Source organism: Protopterus annectens, chromosome 9.part0 (genome assembly GCF_019279795.1).
Source record: "Protopterus annectens isolate FY-2018-M chromosome 9.part0, PAN1.0, whole genome shotgun sequence".
In the NCBI taxonomy this organism is placed as follows: Eukaryota; Metazoa; Chordata; order Ceratodontiformes; family Protopteridae; genus Protopterus; species Protopterus annectens.
This window is the reverse complement of record NC_056743.1, coordinates 508,660,821-508,687,588: the sequence shown is the minus strand read 5'-3', so window position 1 is coordinate 508,687,588 and position 26,768 is coordinate 508,660,821. Positions and strand designations below refer to the sequence as shown.

Genomic DNA, 26,768 nt, shown 5'->3' with positions numbered 1-26,768 from the left:
TTTTATTTGTGTGGGGATGCTATCTCAGAGACATAGTGGGAGTAGAGTGAGTCTCCTGCAATATTACTTGACTTGTTTGTGAGTAATAAGAGTTTGTTACTAGAATGATTCAAAGATGGCTGCCATTCTGTGAACACTGCTGAACTACATCTCTGCATATACCCTGAAGAAATATAAACTTTAAATTGATACTAGGATCTTTTTAACACTAAATCTTCGACAGAACAACTACGACTTCATCTAATTACCTTGTAGGAGGAAGAAAATCTGAAAATTAATACATTATTCAACAGGATTATAATAGATTAGCTGGCTCTGACAAGGAAAACAAACAAAGGCACAGTGTGCTCTATACACTTTAAAAATCTGTACTGTACAAGGATGTCGAAAGAGGAAAAAAATATGGACACAACCACTACTAAAACAAAACTTTCAGAACTGCGGTCACTGGAAAAAGATGTGATCTCCAAAAGGCAAAAAGTTACCAAACTACAAGAACAACAAAAGCTAGAAACCAGAACTAAATCAGATCAAACACTGAATATGGAGGATATCAAAACTGCCTTACTACCCATTCAAGAAGCTCTGAAAGAATTAACTAGCCAGATACAAATGTTTGGAAACTCTTGCAACCAACTACTTGAAAGAATGGAAAAATCTGAAACTCGGGTTTCGGAAAATGAAGACAAAATAAATCTACTAGCAAAAAAAACAAGTACACATGATTTGGATATTCAGGTTATTCAAAGCATAATCACTGACTTAGAAGCAAGATCCAGGGGAAATAACATCATTATTAGAGGAATTCCTGAATCTGTACAATACAATGACTTAATCCCATCTATAACACAAGTATTTACAGTGCTCCTAAATGACTCTGACATGACAAAGCAAATCATTATTGAAAGAGCACACAGAGCTCTGAGAGAACAACAAGCTTCAAATACTCCAAGACCTGTATATGCTAAAATTCTTAATTATCAGGATGTTCGCAGAATACTTGTAACTGCTAAAAAAAAAGTGGTGGGAATATCCTGTGGAAAAACAACAAAATCTCTCTGGCTCAAGATTTACCTTTGCAAATCAAACAAGTAAGACAGTCTCTATATCCTTACTGTAGATTTCTTATTGATAAACAGGTCAAATTTCAAATGAAATATCCAAATACATTAACTTTCACAGTAGATGGGATTAAATATTCTGTTTCTGCGAAAAATGAAGCCAAAATTACGTTTCTGAAGGTTTTTAAAAGTGTACCTGCTTCTGAGACTTGAACTGTATTCTCATCTGCCAGGCTGCCTGAGGTTGGATCTGCTGATTACTGTGGCTCGGGGTCTGGGTAATCCTTTGTCTTCTTTTGAAATACTTTAGCCCTCTCCTGAATTAATAGGGTTGCTGTTTTTTGCTGTTTTCGACGACCTGCGATCATTTTCCAAAGTTTTATGGCTTCCACGAGCTGTCTGTATCGATGAGAAGACAGGAAATGCCTTCAGGACTGTAGAGGGGACATATTTCAATGTGGCACTTCCGGAAGTCCATCTGTAATAGCGGTCCGCCATCGCGAGTATTCTGCATGGTTTCTAGGCTTAGAAACCTGACAGGACTTGTTTTTAACCCTGTAAGGACATTTTAACATCAAGTAATGTGCTGTTTTGTTAATTTAAGCACATAGGAACATTTTTATACACTGGTTAGTTAGTTAATAATTTAAACCCTTTCCTATATGGCAGATTAAAAGGTGTTATGCAGTACTGTTAAATATAGGGATTTTAGTACATCTTGCAACTTTATAATATAACCTATATATTTTTACTCAGGGGTGATAGTTATATATTACATTATTTGCATATTAGTTTATATGAGTAGAAGATAGCAATAGTCTATAATGTCTAAATAAGAAAAATGTTTATATAAAGGTATGTGTGTTTTTATACAGGGTTATAACTCAGCTTCTTTCTATAATAGAAGGAAAACTTGTCCATTTGTTAAAATCGTATTTTTTTTTCTCTCTTTCTCAAATGTTATTTTATGAGTATATAGGTGAGTTATAGTATCTGTATATAGCACGCTAATCATAACTACTAAAAGCTTTGTACAGTAATGTTATATCTTTAATATGATTTTTTTTCTTTTCAATAACAACTAAGATGTAGATAACAGTGGTGTTTGTTAGGGAATGTTTAGAATAGACTTTGTAATAGTTAGGTTAGCTAATATAGGTCTTAACTATAGGATGTTTTTAAGGTTTTTTAATTTAATTTAATTTAATTTTAATTTAAGATTTGTTTGTTTCTGTGTTTCTTTGACCCTTTTAGTCCTCTATGATATGCAAGACCTATATATGTCCTGGTCCGGGTTTAGAGTGGGTAGGCACTGGTATAGGACGGGATGTCAAGAATGCTTCCAAATTATGTACGTTTTTCAACTTATTTTACCTGTCCTTTTTGTTTTCCCATATAAACTTTTACATTATAATAACTATTTGAATGTGGGAAGAGAAAGTTAATTTTACACTTATTGTTGCAGGCTAAGGCGATGTTTATATTACTTCAAGAAACGCATTTAACTAATGATCAATGGGTTAATATCCAAAAAAGAAAGTGGATTAGAGAAGTAATAGCTTCAGAAGGTAAAACTAACAGTGCTGGGGTAGCTATAATTATTAAAAACAAATATAAGGGAAAAATTTTAGAGACTAAGGCAGATAAAGATGGAAGATGGTGTTTTGTTCTCTTAGCTACCCAGTTTGATAAACCAATCTTATTGTTAAATGTTTTCTGCACCCTGTAATGACCAGCATCTATTCATAACATCATTATATCCAATTTTGACACAATATGATAAGTACTATATAATTATTGAAGGAGACTGGAATTCCTATCGGAATCCGAAGTTGGATAGATCTTGTTCACAAAGAACATTTAATAAACAAGTGGTATCAGTATTAAGTGATGTTAAGGAAGACTTTCAACTATATGATCCTATTCAGTATTTAAATACTGGAAATAGTATAAATAATTATACTTTTTATTCCCCGTGTCATAAAATGTGGTCCAGAATAGATTTCTTTTTGATTTCAAGAATAATGGTTAACCTGGGACCCTTACTTGTTACACATGCACGATACATGTCAGATCATTCAAAAATTTCATTAAGTTTTGCTAAAGATCCAATGGAGGTCCAGCGGCAAAGAGATTTTAACTGGTCTCTTAACCCAAATTTGTTGAATAAGGAGGAAATAGTGCAGGAAATTACAGGTCATCTTAAAGAATTATTAGATAGATTAAAGAAACAACAAAGTGTACCTGACATTGATTGGGTGACAGTTAAAGCACAAATAAGAGGGATCTTTTTTGCAAATAGCTTCATACTATAAAAAAATACAAAATAGAGATATTCAAAAACTAGAGGCTAAAATTAAGACACTTGATCAAGAATTGATGCAAAACTTTAATACTCAAACAGAGGTGGAACTACTTAAATGTCAAAAAGATCTCTTTCTAATACAAAATTGTAATTTGACGTTTCAGGAACATAGAATGTTAGTGAGGTATGCCAGTCATGTGCAAACACCATCAAGGGCATTAGCTAGGATAATTAATCAATCGAGAACAGCAGTACAAATTTCGGAAATACATTTTAGAAACACAACTTATTTCAAAACTGAAGATATCATAAATGTCTTTGAGCAGATATATACTAATATATATGGTGAGCATAGTGACTTATCCCCTCATAGAACTAGCAAGGAATTTTTACAAACTATTAAATTTCCGAAAATAGAAGACAGTATTCAAAGTGATTTGATTAAACCGATATCTGAAGAAGAAGTGATATATACAATTCAATATATGAAATCGCACAAGTCACCAGGTCCGGACGGTATAACGGTGGAATTCTATAAGAAATTTGACAATATCTTTGGCAAAATACTCTCACATGTCTTTAATTATATAATTAAGAATAAAATTAATGATCCCCATCTTAATGCTTCAAAATCCATTTTTATACTCAAACCTAACTCTGATGCTCAAAACCCAGATAATTATAGACCAATTTCATTAATAAATGTAGATATGAAAATTTTAACCTTTATTATAGCTAATAGATTAAAAAAGTAATGAATCATATCGTGTCTAGTAAACAGGCTGGCTTTATGGCAAATAGACAAACTAGTGATAATACACTTACACTACATACCTTAATAGCTTATGCTAAACAGAAGAACCTTAACATGTATGCACTTATGATTGATGCGCAGAAAGCTTTTGATAGGGTTGATATAAACTTTTTGTTTGAAATTTTACCATATTTTAATATATCTCCTGAGTTTGTTGAAGTGTTAAAAATTCTATATAGTAATCCATATACCACACTCTATATAAACAGCAAATCTTCTAAAAGAATACCAATCAGAAATGGAACACGTCAGGGTTGTCCTTTGTCTCCTTTATTATTTAATATATATGTTGAACCTTTATTCCTATACATTAAACAGAATATATACCACAATGCCCCACTAGTTTACGGAACAAAAATATCAATGGCAGAGTTTGCAGATGATCTGAATATTTATTGTACAACTCCAATCTCAGACACTAAAAAGATACTAAAAGCAATAGAGAACTTTTCAGAAGTTTCCAACTATAAAATTAATCTAAAAAAAACTAGCATTTTCCCCATTGAGAACTCCCAAACCCTTTTCACTGTTGCCTCTGGTGAGACAAATAATGTGTAAAGATAGGGTATTGGCTTAGCTATGGATGATAAGGATTTTTATGTTACTAATATTAAAACAGCTTAGGATCAAATAGTATCTGATTTGGGGAGATGGAAGAATTTACGACTACCAGTATTATCAAAAGTATCAATTATCAAAATGAATGTACTACCACGATTATTATATATTTTCAGATCTGCTCAGGTAGTAATTTCAAAAACATTTTTTAAACAAATTCACAAAGAATTAGCTAAATTTATCTGGGAGCCAAAGAAAACAAGGATTTCATATGAAAAATTAATGACCCCAAAACATAGAGGTGGATTGGAGTTACCAAATTTTGAAACTTACTATCTTATAGTAAACTCAAACAGGCCTCATAGAATTGCTAATTATAACATAACTAGCACTAAATGGATACCTACCTGGGTAGTTCTGAGCTATAAATATATTTTACATTTAAATATTAATCCTAAAGCCATACCCTTTTTACCTAAAGAAACTTTGAAACTGTATGGGATAATGGATCACATTAAATTATATGTAACGTCTTTACAAACCTTATTTCAATCATTAGATCTTGCTCAATATATGATGGCTTATCAACCCTTTCATAGAAACTCGAACCTGAGACTAAATAAAAAAACTAATTGATCTTAAAGAATTCCCATTAATAATCAATCTAACTTTAATAGATATTTATACACTTCTCAAACTCTCGGCTAATCAGATAAGACAAGAATTAAATCTACCCAAAAATTATCTCGTTATTGTAAGACAAATTAGGGAACTTTCTATAAGTTACTTTAAAATTTTTAAACCCCGAGAAGAGAATATAATTAAATGTTCAAATTTGTGGCAAACTCTCCAACAAGATATTAAATTTATAACAGCAGCAAATAATCTAATGAAGGAGCTTAAATTCCAAGATAAAATTCTTGTGTCAAAATATTGGAAAGAGAAAATGCCAGAGATAGAAGACAGTCATATTATAAAAAGTAATTGATTTGACTACAAAATCTATTTCTCTTCAAAAACTGATGTATACCCAGTTGATGATATGGAATAATGTGTATTATACACGCCTTAGCCTGCATAAATTTAATTCCAAAAATTCTCCAGTTTGTCCATACTGCAAGGATCAATCTGCTGATCTTCTTCATATGTTCTGGAGTTGCAAAAGCATATACAGACTTTGGAACTCACTAAAGATACAACTTCTAAAGATGGGTTACCAAAGTACAACACTGTCATGGAAATTTATGATTTTGCATATTCCCCTCAAAAAACTTCCTAAATCTCAAAGTATTGTATTAATCAGTATCTTTTTATTAATGAAGCTATACATAGCTACTAATTGATTAGACCCATCCAAAACATCATGGAATAATTTTAGAGTACTAGCAATAAGGCATATACTAGCTCACAAATTACTTTTGAACCAACATAATAAAAATATTAACAATCCAAAAATATGGGAACAAGTATGTAATATTATATTAGCGTAACATCTCATATTTGAATTTAACAAGAATTATTTTTACACCTTTAAAAAACTCTAACACTAACTGTTTATTACTTGAATTGATCTTAATCATTTGTATATTTTTGGTGTATAATTCAATGTGTTACTTGGAAGCATTTATGTAAATATTGTATATATGTTTTGTGTTTTTGTTAATTACTTTAGTTGGTAGTTTCTTTTTATTTTTTTTTCTTTTGTTTTAATTTTGTATGGCATATAAGAAAATAATAAAAATTATTATTGAAAAAAAAAAGAGTTTGTTACTAGAATGAAAGTCCCTTACAGGACATTAGTACAACAGAATTTTTTATAGTGTGGCACATTTTTCTGGATGACTCATGAATTTATGTGCTGTAGTTGTGCAGTTTAAGCCAGTTTTATTGCTTAAGTTATGACAGTGGTTTGCCCTATGAGTGAGATTGGTGGCAGTTTTTGTCTATTTTATGTTATCAGGAGGTGAGTTTTTCTTTGTGTGCATTTAAATTTGTTAGGATAGGAGCGGTAGAGAGTTGCTAGTAAGAAGGTGGTGGCTCATCTTTTTTTTTCTTGCTGTATTAGTAAGGAATTTATTGACCCTAATAAGGAAACCTAGTTTCTGGTGTGTCAATTTACTTGTGCTCGGTTTATACTAGTCACGTTTGAGATTGTCATCTATTAGAATATGAAGAAGTTTACTGTAGGTTACAGTTTTAATGACAGTATTTGCTGACTTTATGATGAAACATTGCTTTTGAATTTTGCAGTTCTTTGAGGTAAAAAACATTAACTTAGTTTCTTAGGGCTGAGTAGAAGATTTGATTCCTTGAGCCAGGTTTCTATGGAAACGAAAGATTTTGGGGTAATGTCTTGGAGCTTATTTATTGTTGGGGCTGCACATATTAATGTTGAGTCATCTGCATATTGAACTAAACAAGCATGGCGAATGGAGGTGTGAAGCTTATTAATAAATATATTGAAAAAGAGAAGACCCATGATAGAGCCCTAAGGGACACCTTTAGTAGCTGGTTGAAAGGATGAGTAGGTTTGTTGCAATTTAACTGCTTGCTGCCTTCCAGATAGTTAACTAAGTAACTGTGACAAGGAGTACCATGAAAGCCCTATTGAGGAGAGTTGAATGAGCAAGTGCTGGTATAATACAGTATCAAATGCCTTAGACAGCTCTAACAGCATGATGGAGACAAGTAAACCATTGTTTCTATGTTGGTTTATTATACTGGTAGAATTTAATAAAACAGTAGTGATGCTGTGGTGAAGCCTAAAGCTGTGTTGTGTTTCTGACAGAAAGTTATTTGAGGTTAGGTATTGCATCAAGTGTATAAGGCTGCATTTCTCTAATATTTTAATGAGGGATGAGAAAGAATTGCTATCAGTCTATAATTATTAAACTCTTAGATGTGCTGCCTTTGTGTAGTAGTATAAGACAAGATTTTGTTCCATAGTCATGTGACATAACTTTGTTATGGATGTATTAATTGGTGTGGGCACAGGGAAGGCTTTTACTTTTGCAACCATTTTTAGGTAGTCTGATGGCAGTTGGTCTACAGTTAAGGAGGTAGTTTTTAGGTTAAGGAACAAGTTTATTAAGAGTGAGTTGGGTACTAGATTAAAATCATAAAGCTGTGGGTGTTTTGGGCTGGATAGGGGTAGGGAGAGGGGGTCAATGTATTTGTTTCAGAGAGAGAATATTGATTGCATAAATAAGAATTAGTGTAGTGATCGTCTGTCTTATTGTTAGTTTTTGGAGAGGGAGTGGTGATTTTACCAGGGTGGAGTAGTTTATTTAGGGATGACCAAAATAGTTTTGGGTTGTTTTGATGATTGTCTTGTAGGTTGGTATAGTATGTTTGCTTATCCTGTTTGACATGGAGTTTTGTAAGGTTTCTTAGAAGCCTAAATTGCTGGAAGGCATTTTGTGTTCTATTTTTATACCAAACTTTCCAGGCTTTGTCCCTTTTTAACTTGAGGTTTTTTTTTTGTTTTTTTGTTTTTTTTGTTAGGCATGAAGCAGGCTTGGACTTTACTCTTTTATTGTGTATTGGTGCTAGATTATTTAAGGTTTGTAGGAGGTTATTAAAGTTTTCTACAGCAGTATCTAGGGTCATTGATCAAAGTACATTCCAATTATATTGTTTGTTTCATTGAAAATATATTTGCTGAAATTGGTTGTATTTCACTTTTGGTTATAAATGTGTTTGTATAGGTTATGATGAATTCTAATGCCACAGGTTAGTATATGGTCACTTATGCTACCTGAGATGTAACCTACTTTTGCCAGTTTGTCTAGTTTGTTTGTAATGATCCACTCTAATGTTGAGTGTCTACCTGAAGTTTTATTGCTTCTAGTGGGTGTAGTTATCTGCATGAAGTTATACAAGTTTATAGGTTCACTTGAGGTATTAGAATGTAAGAGTTGCTAGTCTATATTTAAGTCTCCATTTATTATACTCATTGTTAATGTTTTGGGATATCCAGTACAGGATGTTTTCAGCAGTATCTGCTATTCCATGGTAGTATATAAATTGCTGTTAAACATATAGTTTTCCATTTGTTGATTTTACGAGTGTTATCAGGAGTTCAGCATTGTTAAATATGGGCATTTTTTTGTGGGAATAAGTTGATAGGGAATTTTTCTAGTTGATTGCAAATCCACATGGGTACTTGTTTTATTTGTCATGGCTGAGTATATTGTATCTTGGGGATGTGACTTTATTATCCTTTCTTTCTTAACCAAGTTTCGGTAGCTATGACTATGTCAGGAGTGCATGTGACAAGGTATGCATGGATGTCTTGGATTTTATTGCACATATTTCTTGAGTTCATATTTATTTTATTTTTATTTATTTATTTAACATTTGTTTACCAGGAAAGTCTGACTTGGAACAAACCAATTTTCAGTAGAGGCTCCAGATGCATGTCTTTGTAATACGGGAGGAAAGTGGAGCACCCGGAGGAAAGTCACACGAATACAGGGAGGACGTGTGCGGATTCGGCACAGAAGGCACCCTGCTGAGAATCGAACTGGATAACCTCTTGCTGTGAGGTGACAATGCAAAACACTGCACCATTTAGTAAGATGTGTTTGTTTTTTGCATTTGTTGAGAGTTATTAGGTGGGTGGTTTGCTACAGGGTTGAAAGTAATGGGTTTATGAATAGCTGGGACCTGGATTGAGGTGAATGTCTCCACTGATTATTTGAATTGTTACTTTAGAGGGTAGATTGTGGTTAGTTACATTTTGGTCTTAGTTTGGTATTTGTTTGTAAATTTGGCTCCTTGGGTTCAAGGTATTTATAGGTAACGGAATCTCATGTGGTTTGTTTGTAGAGATAGGGTATTATGAAGAGTGTCAGTCTAGGTAGGTGCTGATAATTCTGTATGTCTAGTTTGTATCCTACGTAATTGAAGGAAGTGGATTTGATAATTGGTGATGAAGGCTAGTAGAGGTAGGAGGCATAGTAAGAGTCTGAGCTGGGGCATCATATTTAACTTGGATTTTATTTTTATGTAAATTAGTAACAAGATATTTAGAGAGTACTTAGTTCATACATATGTAATGTGATAGGGTAGAAAGGTATAGGAATATGAGATAGATTCTTAGGTGTTAACTAGAATGGATATTACTACTGGAGAATATTCTGTTGGTTATTTCATTGATGGAAATGATGGTATTGGTTTGTGAACTATGTGGGTGGAGCTATAGAAGTATAAATGTAGAGCAAGAGGGGTGGATAGATGGGAATTGGGCTAGGGTAAGGGATCAGAGTGAGCCCGAGCATTAGTTAAGGCAAATGGAGTGGGTTGAACACTCCAAGTTGGCAAGGAGACAGAGAACAACAATTAGTTAATGGATATAAAACATCTACAGATCTGCTGTGAGAGATGAGTAAAAGGAACAGTGCAGTTTGAAAGAACTCTGCTAGTAGCTGAAACTGTTGATTTTGTTGCGCTAAGACATATGTTTATTTGGAAAGTATTGGCATATTGGGCTGCTATATAGGATATAATGTGTGAAAATGGTATAGACAGGATATAGGATAATAAAGAGATCAGAAGGAGAGAGTAAGAGATGAAATATGGTATTATAATAGTTTGGGAAGTTTGTGCGGTTGTTGGAACTTTTAATGAACCATGTCCTCTAGCCTGTTTACACACACAGCTTTATATCAAGCACATATTTATCTAGTACTTTAATTAATATTGAGCCTGTGCTCTCAACTGAAATGTTCAGTTGTTGGATGTCTTTTCTATTAGTTGACTTCAATAACATACATTTGCAGCAGTTCTTTAGTTGTCCATTTTCAGGGGAAATTTCTAGCTTGAGTGTAGATATCCATCTGAGTGCTATTCTGCTCTGCTATTGCTTACTTTGCCAGCTGAAGACTGTATTTCAAGGTGCACTCTAACAGTGTAGCGTATTTGCATCAGTTATTTAGTTGTCTGTTTTCAGGGGGATTTTCTGGCTTGGGTGTAGATGTCCAAGCGGGAGTTATTCTGTACAACTACTGCTCGCTTTGCCAACTGAAGGACATATTTCAAGGTGCACCCTAACAGGCTAGTGCTTTAATGTACACTCAGATTAGTGGATGGGCTTTTCTAAGAGAAGAGTATATTATTGCCTTGGATATAGAAGCTAAGACATAAATTTCAACCCCTGAAAATCCAGTACTAATTTTCACTGTATCTAATTTGATTTTTATAGAACTTCTTGGCTTATTTGGAGATTATACAAATTAACAATATTTTATTAATTTGACTAGCGTGTTTTTATTGGACATAATGTAGTCTGATTTAATTTTAATCATTAAGGTAAAATATAGTTTATAATTAAGCAGAGTTTGCCTTCAAAAGGAAAGACTGCTTTTGTCTCTTTAGTAGATAGTTGAAACTACTAAGAAAAATGAGTTAGCATAATTTACACTAGAAGAGGTAATTAATCTAAACTATTTTACCTTTAAATTCCAGTTATAGCTCTATTTGTTCATAGCATACTAGTCTGTTTTAAACCAATATTTTATAATTGTTATAATTTTGTTTTGCTATTTTTAAAATGTATGTATCACAAATGTCTCAAAATACATAATGTTAAAATGACAGATTTATTTATACTAGATATTAAGAGAATATTATCTGCTAAAAGTAATAATTTAGATTCAGTTATATTGTCAGTTCTGTATCCTTTTATTCAATCATTGTTTCTAACAGTACTGGCTAATACTTCAGTGTCTAAAACAAATAATGGAGATATTGTATATTAGACACCCTCATTTAGTATATTTTATCATTTTTATTTGCTGTTAAAGGAATGAGATTATATTTAAAACATGGAAGGATTATACTATAGATGCTTTATAATCTCAATAACCTCGCATGGAAGATTAAACTTTCCTAAAACCTTAATGAGAAGACAGATTTATTGAGTTAAATATGTTCTCTGTTGCCAAACTAATTATTGTCAACTCTTATAATCTGCGCAATCTATTATCATATTTACTGTTTGTAATATCAGTTTTTGTTATTAAAAAGGTTGGAGTTTGGTGTAATGGTTAAGGTGTTTACCTCTCAGACGCAAGGTACAGGGTTTGATTCTCACCTTTGACGGAAGTTGGCTAGATTTAAAATGGCCCACAAGGGCAACTAGCCTAATACTCACTTATGAAATAAAAATAAACATAGATCGGCCTTTATGAATTCTGTTTAGAATAAACAAAATTCTAAAAAGTTGAACATAATTTATTATATATATTAATATAATGTAAAGAAAGTATCAGTTTATATGAGTTACATAAATATTGATTTTGTCTTGTCTGAAAAATGGGATGGTGATATAATTCCAGGAAGTCAAAATTCTTTAGTTTCAGGGATGTTTTTAAACATAATATTTGACCATTTTGAACACTGGCTCCAACCTTTCCTCACTGGGATAACTTTGAGCCAAAGTCCCTTCAACGTCATCATTCCCGCTGTTATTGTTTGTGTCAGCATCATTAGTTCCTTCAGGCTCGGACTCCACAGCCCATTTTGCCTCGACATTGACAAGTCTGTTGGAGTCTGCCTTGCCAGTCTCAACTACTTTAGTGCCTCTGCCTCAATTAAGCATCAGTCATCAACTTCTTGTGGTTGACTTCAGTCCTCTTCCCATTAGGACAGAGTACTTTGTCCCTAAAAGTGTCCTTCCGGTGGTCGGCATCATGGACATTGACTTTTATCCCATTTTCGATGCTGCCATTGACCTTTGGCTTTGATATCAAAATGGCAGCAAACTGTGGCTAGTTTTCAGTGCCACTGGTGTTTTAGCCAGGGTTGCAGGCCCATGGCTTATGAAATACCACTGTGACTGGCTGCATTTCTTACAGATTGCTGACAACATTACGGCTGAATTTATATCTCCTTTGAAGGAATCTTGCTGGTTGGGTAGAAAGTACATGCCAAACTTGAGATACAGGATAGTAAAGGTACAGGAAAATATCAGGAACTCCTGTAACTTTTTTTTTTCTGGAACTAACAGAACTTCCATCAACTTTGGTTTAGACACACCCATCCAAGACCAGAGACTCTGGCAAGGGCTGCAAGGGATAACGATTCACAAATAAGTCACCTTTACATAACTGGAGGCTTTTAACATACTGATTAGGGATACCACAGTCCACTTTATGGGGGGGCCAGCATTCTGCTGTTGTAAGACTCGACTGACCCTTCTTGGCTGGAGGTGGATGCGAGTTGTTTTTCCCTTTACACGGAAGGGTGGATATTGAACAAATTGGTAAGGAGCATAATTCCCAGAGGATACATCAGTCTGTTCCTCTCTGAACCCGAACTGCAGGACATACCACCTTGAAAGCATCTGCAGCTGAATAAAAGGTCCTTAGTCTACTATCAAAACCATTAAAAGCTATTAGACCAGAAAAGGATTGACTTTAAATCAAGGTTATTTTTACTTCCGAGAAAGGCAGAGATCACCAAGCCCATTTTAGGTCTAAACTGCTTAAACTAGTATGTCAAGAAAGATTCCTTTTGGATGGTAATGTTGCAATCCTTCCTTGATCATCTTTCTGAATGAGGCTTCCATGTGTTCTTTCAATCTCCACCAAGTATACCTGCAAATTAAAATGGCTATGAAGACAAGGAACTTTCTCCACTTTGGTCTCATCACAGCTATGAGATTGTTCACCAAACACATGTTGGTTGTGGTAGAAATTCTAAGGATTCAGGTCTCTAGGCATTCTCCTATCATAAGAACTGATTTCTGCAAGCCTCGATATAGGACAAACTCATTGCTTTGAGAGATTTGCTACTAAGTCTGTTTCAGTACTTGGGTATCACAGTAAACATTGCAAAGTGTCAGCAAATGCCTGTGAAGTTGATCATCTTTATAGTAAGCAACCTAGACACTTTGGCTTGCAGAGGCTTTTCCATGAACATACTGGAGGGAATTTCAAAGGATACCACAAGGTGAGCACACTGTGCGCACTTCAAGATAACCTTTTTTAATTCAGAGACAGCCTTAACATAGTGATTTTGCATGAAGCCGTGCAGCACCACATCAGGCTTGCGTCAGTGGATCGGGCATAGTATAGGTTGTAGCAGAATTTGTAGCAAGCAGTTTGCTAATTTCTTATAGTAAAATACCTTTTCATTCTTCATCTTTTTTTTCCTCCTCATTTTAGACTTGAGGGGCCCCAGTTCATGGATCTGCATTGGATGCCTGATAATCCAGTTATGGATCTTCTTGCCAGAATACACTGTTAGACCTTGCCTCCTTTTTCAAGGATCTATCAGTCATTCATACCAGAAGCACATTTGTGAATAGCCATCCATCACTGAACACTTTCACAAAGCATGATGCCCAGATCAAGATTATTTTTCATTACCATTGTTATTTGGTACTTTGGCCATTCATTTCAAGGAGTCACTCAAGAGACTGAGCCTTTAAGTATGTCCTCAATGTGTCAGAGATGACGTTCTCATCAGGTATGAAAGTTACATGCTTAACATAATACTAATCTACATAGGTTCATAAGTTCATAGGTGTGTACTAGGTTAATGGCCCTGGGGCCTTTACAAGCCTAGCCCTCAGAAGTGCCTTGGCATTGTGCCGCCTGTCATTAGTCCCCAGTGCCTCTATCAAGTAGAACCACTGGAGTGATCCCCGGGTTAAATTTTCTATTACCCATCCACTCATCAAGATTTTGCTTGAAGAGGGCTAGTGAGGTGCTCTGCTTGACGTGTATGGGAAGTCTTTTCCAGAGCATGGATTATGAACCTTTCTTTCCAGTATGTTCTGTTAATTGTGGTAATGAGGTTGAGGTCTCTGGAGTGTGTGGTACAGAGGGATTGGGATTTCTTTAGATGTAGCATTTCTAACATAGCTGGGTCAGGCATGGCTTTGTAAGTCAAGCAGAGATCGCCTCTTAGTAGATGATACGAGACAAAGAATAGCTAGATTTTTTTGAGTCTGTCCATGTAGGACATGTGTTTAAGGCCTAAGATCCTATTCGTGAGGTACTTTTGTGGCCTCTCCAACTGTTGCAGGTGTCTAGTGAGGTACATGCCAAATGGGGCATTATACTCTATAATTGGTCTAATGAGGGAAGAGTAGAGAGAGATGATGACCTCTTTCTTCCTGGATGCAAAACACTTGGTAATGAGATGTGCCACATAGAAGGACTTTCTGACCACAGTGGCAATGTGGTGGCTGAAGGAGAGGTTGCTGTCAACCTGTGTTCCCAGATCTCTTATAATGGCTTCAGTGTTGATTGGGCTACCAATTTCCCAAATGGGATGACTACGCATTTTTTGGCATTAAGCTTAAGGCTATGGTTTCAGTACCAGTCACTGGTCTCAGTGAGGCCTTTCTGTAGGATGTCTGCATCATTTGGGGAGCTAATAATGGCTCCCAGTTTGCAGTCATCTGCGAATTTGGTCAGCCAGAGTCCCTCCGTGTTGGCCTGGACTTCTGAGAAGTAGGTCAAAAACAGGAGAGGACCCAGGACCAATCCCTGTGGGACTCCACTCATGACTGGTTGGCAGTCTGACTTGGGTTCTATCTGTGAGCCAATTTGCAACCCACTTAACGATATAGGGGTTGATGCCTAGTTTGCTGAGTTTATCAGTAATTCCTAAGTGAGGAATGGTATCAAAGGCCTTGGCCATATTGAAGTAGGCTGTATAAAAACTGCCTTACTTTCATCCACTGTTCTGGTGACTGAATCAAAGAAGTCAACCAGGTTGAGCAGGATGATGATCCACATTTCACAAAACCAAATTGCATGGGATCTACAGTTTGGAGATTCCCTATATCTTTGTTAATTAGGTCCAAGATGATGCACTCCATAGCCTTACATATCAGACTCATCAGGCTAATGGGGCGATAATTTCCAGTGTCTGTAGTCGCTCCTCCTTTATGGAGAGGGATGACTGTAGCAGTGCGCCATTCAGTTAGGGACAAAGCCTGAGGTGATGATGTGAGTGAGCAGACCGCACACAGATGATGTGGTGCCAGTTCACTTTGTAATTCATGTAGATCACAGCCGGGGATATTGTCGGGTCCTATGAGAGCTATATTCTTTTCCTTAAACAATGCAGCTTTAACCTGTGCTGGCATTCTTCCGCTATTGAGATTGGTCTTTTAGGGGAGAGAGAGGGGTAAAGCTGGCACTGAATCTGTTGGCCAATATATTGACAATATCTGTTGGCTCAGTATAGGAGGTACCATTGTGCAGTAATTCACAGCAAATCTGGGTATTGCCATGGAGATACTTGATATAACTATAGAAGGCTTTGTGGTTGTTTTTAGTGTCTGCTGCAATTCTGCCTTCATAGCTGGTTTTGGAGGTTTTGATGAGGAGATCTCAACTTTTTGTTGAGGCTAATAAGGAAATTTTTCCAGTCTTGGGACTTCACCTTTTTCTATAACAGTTTCTTCCTTCTGTTGTAGAGTTTATTAATGGCAGGTGACCACCAGACTGGCTTCCTTTTTTTGGAGGAGAGCATCTTGGTTCTTCTGGGTATGGATAGTTCCATGCATTATGTATGTGTTCACACAGTGCATTAGTGTATGATTTGGCAGTCATGCATCTATTTTCCATTGGCATTGGTGTCGTGGAGTTAGCCACCTCTGTTTTTAGGAGTCCAAATTCAGCTTTGGAGAAGTTTTTCATGGTAGATACCTTTGCGGGGTGTGTGGATGAGATGTGGATTTCATGGTGATTAGTTTGTGGTTGTATCTAACCAGGGAGGAATTGACTACTGGTGTAGAGCAACGGTTGCCCTTGTTAATAATAACCAGATCAAGGATGTTGCTTCCTCTAGTGGGGTAAGAATGAGCAGGTCCAGGGCATTGGAAATGATTAATTCCAGGAAGCGTTGGTCCAGTGTATTGGTGCGCAGGTAGTTTTCCCAGCTGATGGAGGGGTAGTTGAAGTCACCTAGTATGAGAGTGTTGGGTTGGATCTTAATAGTTTCTAGGTGCTTAGGAATGTGAAGTGAGAGTCTTGGGACATGGTTGGGGCCTATAGCAGTCTATGACCTGAATCACTGTCTTATCCGATGTTAGTTGTACCTGGAGTATCTCAGCTGAGTTATGCTGGGCCATTAGTCTGGAGGTGTGCATATCCTTTATGAATATGGAGACACCACCGCCTTTGGAGCTTCAGTCCATGTTCTGGGGCTGAAAGGTGTGGAATGAGTTATAGTCTGCTAGCACAGGGGTGCTTTCTGTTGCTTTAAACCAGGTCTCTGTTACAGCACAAATGTCGATGTTCTCCATTTTGAGGAGTGCTTTGAGCAAGTGCATCTTGAGATTTAGACTTCTAGCATTGAGCAACATGCATTTATTTATAGCTGTTATGGTGGTAATTTGTTCTTTGGAACACCACTTAAAAAAGGCACTATAGGAGTGGCAAGAGCCTTAGCCAGTACCTGGAAACCCAGAGGTGACAGATGCAGGCCATCTCTGGCAAAACATCGAGGTCTGTCATTCATGTCATCCCAAGCAGACAAATACTGGATCCCTTTAGAATGACACCAGAAACTTAGCCAGTTGTTGAAGTCTATCATTCTTTGTTTGTACTGTGGTATAATTTTGGGCAATAGTAGGATGCTGCTCAGGGCTAGGGTCATACCTGCCTGGGCCACGTAATCCGAGAGCTCCACCATGTCTCTCTTCATGTAGTTCAGGGAGTTATGTCTCAAGTCATTTACACCCACATGATCAATGACAGAGTCATGCTTGTACTTGTTGTGGCGTGACCTGAGTGCGTGTGTTATGTGTCGGATTCTGGCACCTGATAGACAGCTGACTGTTACCTTCTCCTTATTCAGCCTAGTGAGTGGGACATCAGTGTGCCTCACTATTGCATCTCCTATGATTATTGTATTGGGCAAGCTGTTTTGCCTTAGGGGCACACTGTGTCGGTGAGCTATGTATCTTGTGGTTTGTGCTGTGTTGTGGTGGTCAAGTGCATTTCTGCCTTGGAGGTCTTTGCTGTTTGGGTAGATTTCTTTTGAGAGCCTCTGCGAAGGTCGGTGTGTGGTTTGTGTTTTTATGTGAGGGCTGTGATGGTGGGTGTTCTGGAGGGCTATGTGTTCCATGTGGTGTGGTGCAGATGTTGACTTCCTCCTCTTGACCAGCTATTCTGGTCTTGGCTGGAGAGTGCATGGCTTCCAGTTTGGAGATATAGGCACATATCTCACAAGTCTGAGTGTTAGGAAGTAAGAGGAGAGGGTTATCTGTGTACATGAGGCAGTTGCTACACTGCCTCACAATGCCCAAGTTCACCAGGTTAATGGGAGAAAGCACAGGAAACTGACTTTTAGACATGCCAGGAGGGATGGTCACTATTATTAAGCACTGGAGCTGTTTCCTTATAGGACGTCTAGTGCTGATAGCACTTGTGTGCTACAATAATTGCTACAAAAAGCCTGATGAAGTGCTGGCGAATAAGCTAAAGTGCAAGAGAGAAGAGTCAGTTGAAAGGTATAGAAAAAACTGCCAATAAAACTACAATTTCAGAGCTGGAAACCACTCCTCTTTTGGTAGATGGGCTACCTAGTGCTTACCACTCCCACTGATAAACTGGAAGGCTTCTCTCTAACACAGAAGGATCTGGGGAACTCAGAAACTTACAAAACAGTCCTGGATACTGAAAATCTATATCTGGACTAGACTAGCAACAGGAAAGGCAGAAAACAAGCCCAGAACTTTTTTTTTTAGAAAAACAGGTAACTTAAAAGACTAGCACTTGCAATATGAAAAAATACAGTTAAACAGCAACAAAATGCAGAAAAATGCAATTAAACAGTAATGAATTGCAGTAGATAGCAGTGAAATATAGTTGATCAGTAGATTGCTTTGAAGCAATAGCTCACAAATCACAACAGCAACAGCACTAATAAAGCAGCGATTCAGTAGAATACTGTCATCAATTTAGTGAGGCTACCAACAAGCAGTAATAAATATGGCAAACAGCAAAATGAAGTAGAAAGAGGAACAGTTTTTTTTTTTTTTTAATATAATAGAAAGTGAAGAGACAGAAAAAATGAGATGCATCAAGGTTCAGAAGCTTAAAGGGGTGGGCCTATGCTAAGTTCTTACTATAAACAGTAGAATGAGCAGATGTAATGTCACTGGGGGGTGTCCTGTATCAACTTTATACCAGAGGCAGGCAACTCAAAGCCACCAAGACATAAAACCACGACGATGACTAGGAGGGTGAGTGGGAAAAAGCAGTTGCACAGATTACAGAGATATGTATTAAAACAGAAGTGCAGAAGACAATTGAAAATAAACACTTATCTTTTTCAGATATCACAGCAGGGCAGTAGGCCAATCTCTCTGCAGCTTACAACAGCTTGAGAAAACAAGTATATCTTATTTAAAACACTGGCTATTAAAGGCAGAGAAACAGAAACCAGTCCCACTATTCAATCAAAAAACAATTTTGCAGGAATGTCCTTAGCTAGATTAAACCAGCCTGATTTCTCTCTCAAAGAAAACAGCTAGCTCTCTCTAGACAATATTTCATTGCAAGCTGAAAGGGGCACAACAGTAAAAGATACTCATCTCTATCACACAGCAAAAAGGAAATTACATTGCAGTACATAATACTAAGTCTGCATTAGCAGTTTCATCTGTCACCATACCCACCTTTCCCTTGTAGGTTAGCAACAGTGTCTTAGATGGAGGGAACCGGTTACGATTATTTAAGATGGCAATATGCCTTTCATAGGTTTTTCAAAGAACTGAAGTGGTACCTTAGCAGCTAGATAATATGAAAAAAGGAGAGGGTCTAGAAAACTTGGGAATATTTTAATTGCTGGTCTTACTAAATCCTGACAGTTTTAGTTCTTAAGCTGACAAGGATGAAACTGCCAGCTCAGATTTAGCATTACAATAAGTATGTAATTTTGTTCAGCTTGACTGAAGGTCAGTTGCATATGATTGTGAAGTCTGTATGTTTCATTTAGTGTTGGGTCTAAGAACTGGTCTCCTGTTATGCAAGTCTTTTTAGGGGCATTTATTGCTTTTACATTTTCGGTATGGTCACTGCTGTGGTGAGAATCTGTTTCACTTTTAAATGAGGCCTACTAGATCTGAGGGCATACATTTAAGGATGTGAATGTTAAATCTTGCTATATGAAATCAAGAGTTTGGGGATTTGAACAGGATGGGGTCCTTTTGTCAAATGGGTATTCCATTCTCATCCTGAGTATCATAGAAACTGAACTGTAGTCTGAAGAAAACGGATGGTAAAACTCCTGAATGGGTATGTATAGTAACAGATGTGAGAAACTGAGTCAAATGTTTACTCTAGTGTAGGTTTGACCATTTGATATGGACAGTGAGTATCCCTTTTGGGTTGGGAATGTCTTCTTTCATTGGTCTAGTATTCCATGATTGCTAACTTCATCCCTTAATTCTTTAAGGAGTATGTCAGGTTGGTGAAGGTTGTTTTGTTGAATGCACAATGAATACTGTTGGCTGAACTTTTCGCTGACAGTGGAGTTTGCCATTTTTCCATTGTTGTGTAACATCAGAGTTGGTATGTATAAGTCTGTGAGGTATGTGGGATGTAGTCTGTGGTGTGTGTGGGATGTCCTCCCACATGTGGGTGCAGGGTAGCTTGCCTTCCTGCCGAAAAAATCTTCTAATGTTCACTGAAGGTAATTTTGGTGAACTGTTTTTCAATTTGCTTATATTTTCTGAAACTACCTTTGGCAAGTCAGCATAAATCTGTTCTTTTTTGGCCATAAAATGGTGCTTCTGCCTGACTTCTAGTTTGTGTGAAATATTGTTGAATATAACACTAAATTGTAAACAGTAATCACTGGATGATTGCCTTTATTGAAGGACTGAAGCCATACAAAGAATTATTTAAAGAATGAAGGAGTTATCTTTATAATGATTGTATATAAAATCAGTTAGAAAACATGTACGTGGCATCTTCACCTGAGAACCCAGCTATCTGCTTAGTAATTAATAAAAAAAATCTGTTCCCATTCCAGTCTTTGTTAAAGTAGCAACTCCTCTACTAGAGGAAGTATTATTGTCACATATTTATTTAGATTATTAGAATTGTTATGCAATCTAAACAATAAACCAAAATAATTGAAGGTTTTATTCAGACAGTACTAAAATAAGTAAATATGTCAAAACTGGAATAAAACAATTAGATCAGATTAAGACCAGAAATTGTGGGATTTAAAAAAAGATACTTCAGAAAAGGCAGCCTTTGTGTCTTATGCGTGAATTAGTAAATGTAACTGATTCCAAAGGATTGGGGACAAATAAGCAACCAACAGCTTATTAGAATATTGCAAATGAGTCCTTGGAACAGCTAACAGTCTCTGTCCTGACAACCTGAGGGATCTAGGCAGAACATAGGAAACCAGAAGCTCTTTAAAGTAAGCAAGACCCAAGATGTGAATGCTGAGAATATAAGAAACATCTTAAATATAAACATGGTTGCAGCTAGTAACCAGTGCATGCTGTACAGCAGAGAAATGATGACATGACAAGGGGCTCCTCTCAACAGTTTTACAACAGGATTCAGTACCCTTTGTAGCTGTATCAATTTCCATCCAAAAGCCTAAGGTATGAGATGTTAGAATAGTCCATTAAAGATGATGATAGTGCATCCATTACTGCTTACAAGGTTCAGTGATGAATTATGATTCTGTATCCGGGCAGTATTACTTAGATGATGATTGGAAGTCTTTGATGATGGTTGACACATGCTCTTCAGTGCAGCCTGTCGTCACACATCATATTCAAATTGTGAACTTTAGACACTGATTCTAATATGGTCACCCTCATGGATAATAAGGGGAGCTAGCTGAGGAAACTGTGTCCACATCACCTCAGCCTTAGCTGGATTAAGTTTAAGCTGACATTTATGTATTTTAACCAACTAAAATACTGATTCCAAGCAGTCTTCAAGACTAGAAAAGTCTGATGCAGGCTCCCAAGTGACGAAGAGCCAAACCTAAACATCATAAGACTGAAAAGAAGTATATGTTCCTCAAATAAACTCTCTAAGCTGAAACTTATATGCAGTGAACAATAACAGTGGTAAGAAAGCAGAAAGACCCCATTCCTTCCATTTAATGAACAAGAATTCTTTATATTGTTTCTTGAGTGTAGTGTCTTAAAGAACAGACATATCAGTTCTCCACTGCTATAGTTGTGTGATGATAGCTTGCCTTTTAATGCTATTGTGTACACATACATTCTAACACAATAGTTGTAAGGTCACCCTTGTGTTGATCTGTAGAGTAGTAGTGTGATGACATAGTGAAAAAAAAAGTTATATGCATTCATGTTTTAAGAAATATTTCCATCTGAGTATGCAGTGACTATGCACTAATTTATATTATGTTTTAAATCCACTCTTATACCATTACAGCTACAGTGTATTTTCTGTTGACCATGTATTACTATAAAAGTTACGAATAAGATATTTTTTTTTTTTTCAAAATTAAACATGGAACAACTTGGGCAGTGTGTGATGATACTTATCCAAAATAGTTTAATAAGGGAGTTTGTTTTTCCAACTGTGTGAAAAACCTCTTTTGTCTAAGGGCCAGCAGGACTACCACTTAGTGATGAGAAGCACTAACAGTGATAAAAAAGCATAGGCCTAAAAAGAACCAAGACACTGTTTAATCACTAGTAGAAACCAGTGCTAGTCAGGATACTGTAGACACCATACTATAGGGACATCCTCACCAAGTATGATTTAAAACTGATATAAGTATAGTTATCAGCCATCTGAAAGGGTGTCTACATTTTGGAAAATTGCATAGGTGCCGAAGAATGAAAATTAAATTATTTATAGTTACTTCAACATAACAAAACCTCATTTCCTGGTTTGGCCTGAGATCCAAAGAAGTGAAGAAAAGTGGTTAATTCAACATTTAGTATTTTAATCACAGCTTGCAGTTGGGGTGCATCCTCTTTCCTTTCCTTATATTCTATCATGTCCAGAATAGCTTCATCAGTGGGGCTTCATGAAGGAAAGAGTACGCATTACTTACTCAAAAACTGTGCATGAGCCAACTGCAGCATGATTTGTCAAGAATAGTTGTGGAGCAGTTTCCACTACTGAGAACCCAATCACATTCCGATTTGTTGAAGTCATACATTGCATGTGAAATATGCATACATTTCTCTCTTTCTATCCTTATGTCATAGCTATTTCATGTTTGTTTGGTTAGTATAAGTAAACATGTTTTGGTCAACTCAACCACTTTAAATCTAGTAATTAGTAAACGCATCATATTTGCAGATTATCTGCCGTGCTGCTCTAAAATCTATCAGAAATAGACGCAAAAAAATGTAAAAAAAAAATAGAACATGCTACTGTCAAGCAAAGCACCAAGTTCAGAATTATTAGATTAATGAATTGCTGAAGGGAGATTGTCTGTGGACACAGCCTGGACTATGTCTCTGTCCATCTCCAGTTGTCCTTAATGTCTTAGAATTACTGGTTTGTCAATCATTATTGCTGATGCATTAAAATGACCTGCATCTGTCAGAATTTGTGCCGTTTATATTTGGGTTTCACAATCTGAACAGGAAAGCATTTACAAAGATAAAAGAGAGAGATGGCATTATTCTGTGTACAGCCATTGGTCACTGTTCCTTTGGTTCCTTTTAGGAAATTACTGGAAGGTGAAGAAACACGTCTTGGCACTGTCAGCAGTGGGACTGGAGGTTCCACTTATCTGACTTATCTCTCTTCTCCAGTGTCAAAAATTAGCAAAAAACCCTCTTCCACAACACCTACCACCATCAAGAAGAATGAGGACAAACCAGCAACAGACAAGCAGGAGGTGACTGGATCCTCAGATGCTTCAAAATCCAAACCTTCTGTAGATTCAAAGTCACCAAGAGACGAGGAATCCACAGAAGGGGAACAGCCAGCAAAAATATCAAGCAAAAATTAATCCTGATTTACAAATGGCTTATGAAACAGAGTTAGTAATTTATTTCTCATGCTCTGCAGTTGCAGAGTAGTTCAACATGAGAGATTTAGAATATGTAACTGTCAAAAATGATATTGATTATATTTCCTTAACTGTAATTTGAAAAAAATGCCTCTCTTCTAGCAGTGATTTAAAAATTTGAAATTGCGATGTTCAAGGTGAATTCATCTTTTATTTGTGCCACCTGTTATTTTCCATTCCCAGTCATCTACTAACAAAGGCCTTTTTCATGAAAATATGGTTCTAATTTACAGATGACGTCCTCATGTTGCTTGTTTCCTACCTAATGAGATAGTGGCCTGTTTCTAACTAGATGGAGTCACCATGGAGGGCAGAGTAAGATGATATAACAGGTAACTAATTTTAAGTGGGAACAAATTGCTAGAATAAATGAATACCGATGTCCAGATGGTTGCCTCTGAAGTTTTTTTTAGCAATAAAAAATAGAAATTAAATCTCATGCATACAGGGCAGAGACCCCTTGCATCTTGTTGTTATTGTCAAAATATTTCTTGAATGAGAAATAAAGTGTTAAATAGATGCATCTGACTGCTTTTTTCTTATTGCATGTATGTGGTAATTAACATCATTCTTTTTTGAGCCTTACAATTTAATCAGAATTTCTTCAGATTTGTCATGGTGACTGAAATAATGGGGTCTGTTTTTTTGTGTGTTACCACTTAACTTGTAACTCATGTCATGCAAATTGAAAAAAAAAGTTAGTGCGCACTTTGATTTAATTTTCCTGCTAATCACTTCATTATCATATTGCACAGTAAAGAAGTTCATCAGGTACTCTGTATCACCCAAGGTAAAGGCTGCTTAGACAGGTTTAATGGAGGTGTATGTAGCTTTACAGCAGGTACAGTGAAACTTTGATAAGAATTATATTTCTTTGCTCAGAAGGCACCAGAAGAGACATTTATATCTATAGCAAAAATGTGGCCTCATGACAACTGACTGTGGTGGAATATCCAAAACATTATACAATGTCATTATGCATTGTTTTTCATTCGGCAGTGCTATCCTTGTGCAAAACATTTTCTTTTCAGGGTCATTGTTGTTCAAACTTTTGAATTTGCGTGTGTTTCAGCATATGTTTATAGGGTGATGCTTTTTGTTAATACCATCACAATATTGATATATTTTACCATTTGAAATACATTTGCTATTTGCCAAATGACTGTTTACTCAGTCATTTTTCTGCAAGTATGCATATGCCAGTCTTGTACTGTATACTCAAAGCATAAGAAGTTGTTCTAAGCTTATATTTTTAACCCTTTTGTACAGTTGCTGTGGCCAAAAAAAAAAAAGCATCATCCAACGGTTTATAATAATCTTGGGGCTGAAGTTTATTTTTACTAATAGCTTGGGCTTTGCTTCTATGGTTTAAATAGCATGCAATCCAAGAGTTGCGTATTAAATTTCGTAAAATAGTGACCGAACCTTTATTGCATATTTACTTTAGGTTAGCAACTATGTTTGTATAGCAAAGCTCAATGAGACGGACTAAAATTAATTTTCATGCTCCACGGGCTTGCGCTCAACCCTCTAGGCTTACTGATACGGTAACTCTAAGTTCTTAGCTTGCACTAATGTATAAATACTGAGCACGTGCAAGTCTGACTGCCATTTTGTGTGTATGTAAGATCTTTCTGTTAGCCAGTTTGTTTGTATTTTACGATGCTGCTATCCATCCTGATATGTTTATATGTATTAAAGCATCTAAACGAATTATGCTGCCTACTTTCCATCTGTGTTAGAGAAGGACGAGCGACACGGTGTCAGAATGGGATCCAGAGTTACAGCCATGAGGCAGCTGATTAGGAAAAATACAGCAGTGAATCATCCCTAATATCATCTGCATACTTCGCAAAACAGGTCAGAAATGAATTTCAAGTATTTAAACTTGCTCAGCACTATTTCTTCGCAAAATATGAAACGAGACATACACAACGTTCTAAAAAATATTTGCATAAACTGATATATATGATATTGATAAAAATATTCAAATTACTACCGAGAATGTTTGAAATAAAGGCCATTACAGGGCATATTTCACAAAGTACAGCCACTGCAGAGCATATTTCTCAAAGTACAACATTTTGAAGAGTTTATCATGCATTTGAATGTTATTACAAGTTCACAGAACAGTTTCTTCGTACATAATTACAGGGGCCATATTTTCAGTGCGTTTATGTGCATACTTTGTGGGCATGGCAGATGGATTTTGAAAACCCAGTGCACTTGTGTTTCACAGTAATATTGCTGAGAAATGGAGCGTGTTTGAGCAAGAGTATGACATTTTCATACAGGCTGCATTTTCTGATAAAGATGGTCATACAAAGGCATTTATTCTACTTAATTTAGCTGGGTCAGAAGCCATTGAAAGGGAGTGTTCATTTGTGTATGCACCTGCTGTCTGTACAGGAGAGGGGGAACCGTCATATTGTTGTACCGGCTGAGGCAAGGAAAGACCCAGAGTGCTTACAAAGTAAATGTAGGGAAATGTGTAAGCGAAGACAAATGTTACAATTGAAAGGCATTTATTTTACACAAGGGATCAAAAGCCTGGTTAAACTTTTGCAGCATATATATATATATATATATATATAAAACTGACTTGAGAAATAAGGCTAAAATGTGTAGATTTGGTGATTTAAGGGATGAGGTGATAAAGGACAGACGTGTGTGGTATTAAAGATGAAGCTGTGAGAAAGATTTTGCTTCGTGACAGTGATTTAACTTTGAATAAGGCCATTGAGATTTGTCAGATATACGAGCTCACAGAAAAGCACGCAAATATACTTACAAATGAGAACAGCTCTAGAAGACACAATGACAGAGCTCATGTTGATAATATGCAGCACATTATTAAAACAAACAGGCCCAAGCACATGGCAACAACTGTAGCCCCTGCAGCACTCATTGGTAAATTCCAGAGCTTTCTAGCAAATTCCAGAGTTCACACAGTCTCACTGAAGCATAAGAGTGAGCCATCAAACTCAAAGCATGGGCCCCAACCTAGCTTCATTGCCAA

The 26,768-nt window shown here is 36.3% G+C and overlaps 1 protein-coding gene across 1 annotated transcript in view; it reads left to right on the top strand.

Annotated features, from left to right (window-relative positions):
• Window positions 1-24,268, top strand: part of LOC122811309 (low molecular weight neuronal intermediate filament-like) — a 107,810-nt gene extending 83,542 nt beyond the window's left edge. Inside the window, exon 4 of the mRNA XM_044083070.1 lies at window positions 23,401-24,268. Coding sequence (XP_043939005.1) covers window positions 23,401-23,689 — 289 coding nt within the window. The 3' untranslated portion in view covers window positions 23,690-24,268. The remainder of the gene's footprint in view (window positions 1-23,400) is intronic.
• The last annotated feature ends 2,500 nt before the right edge of the window (window positions 24,269-26,768 follow it).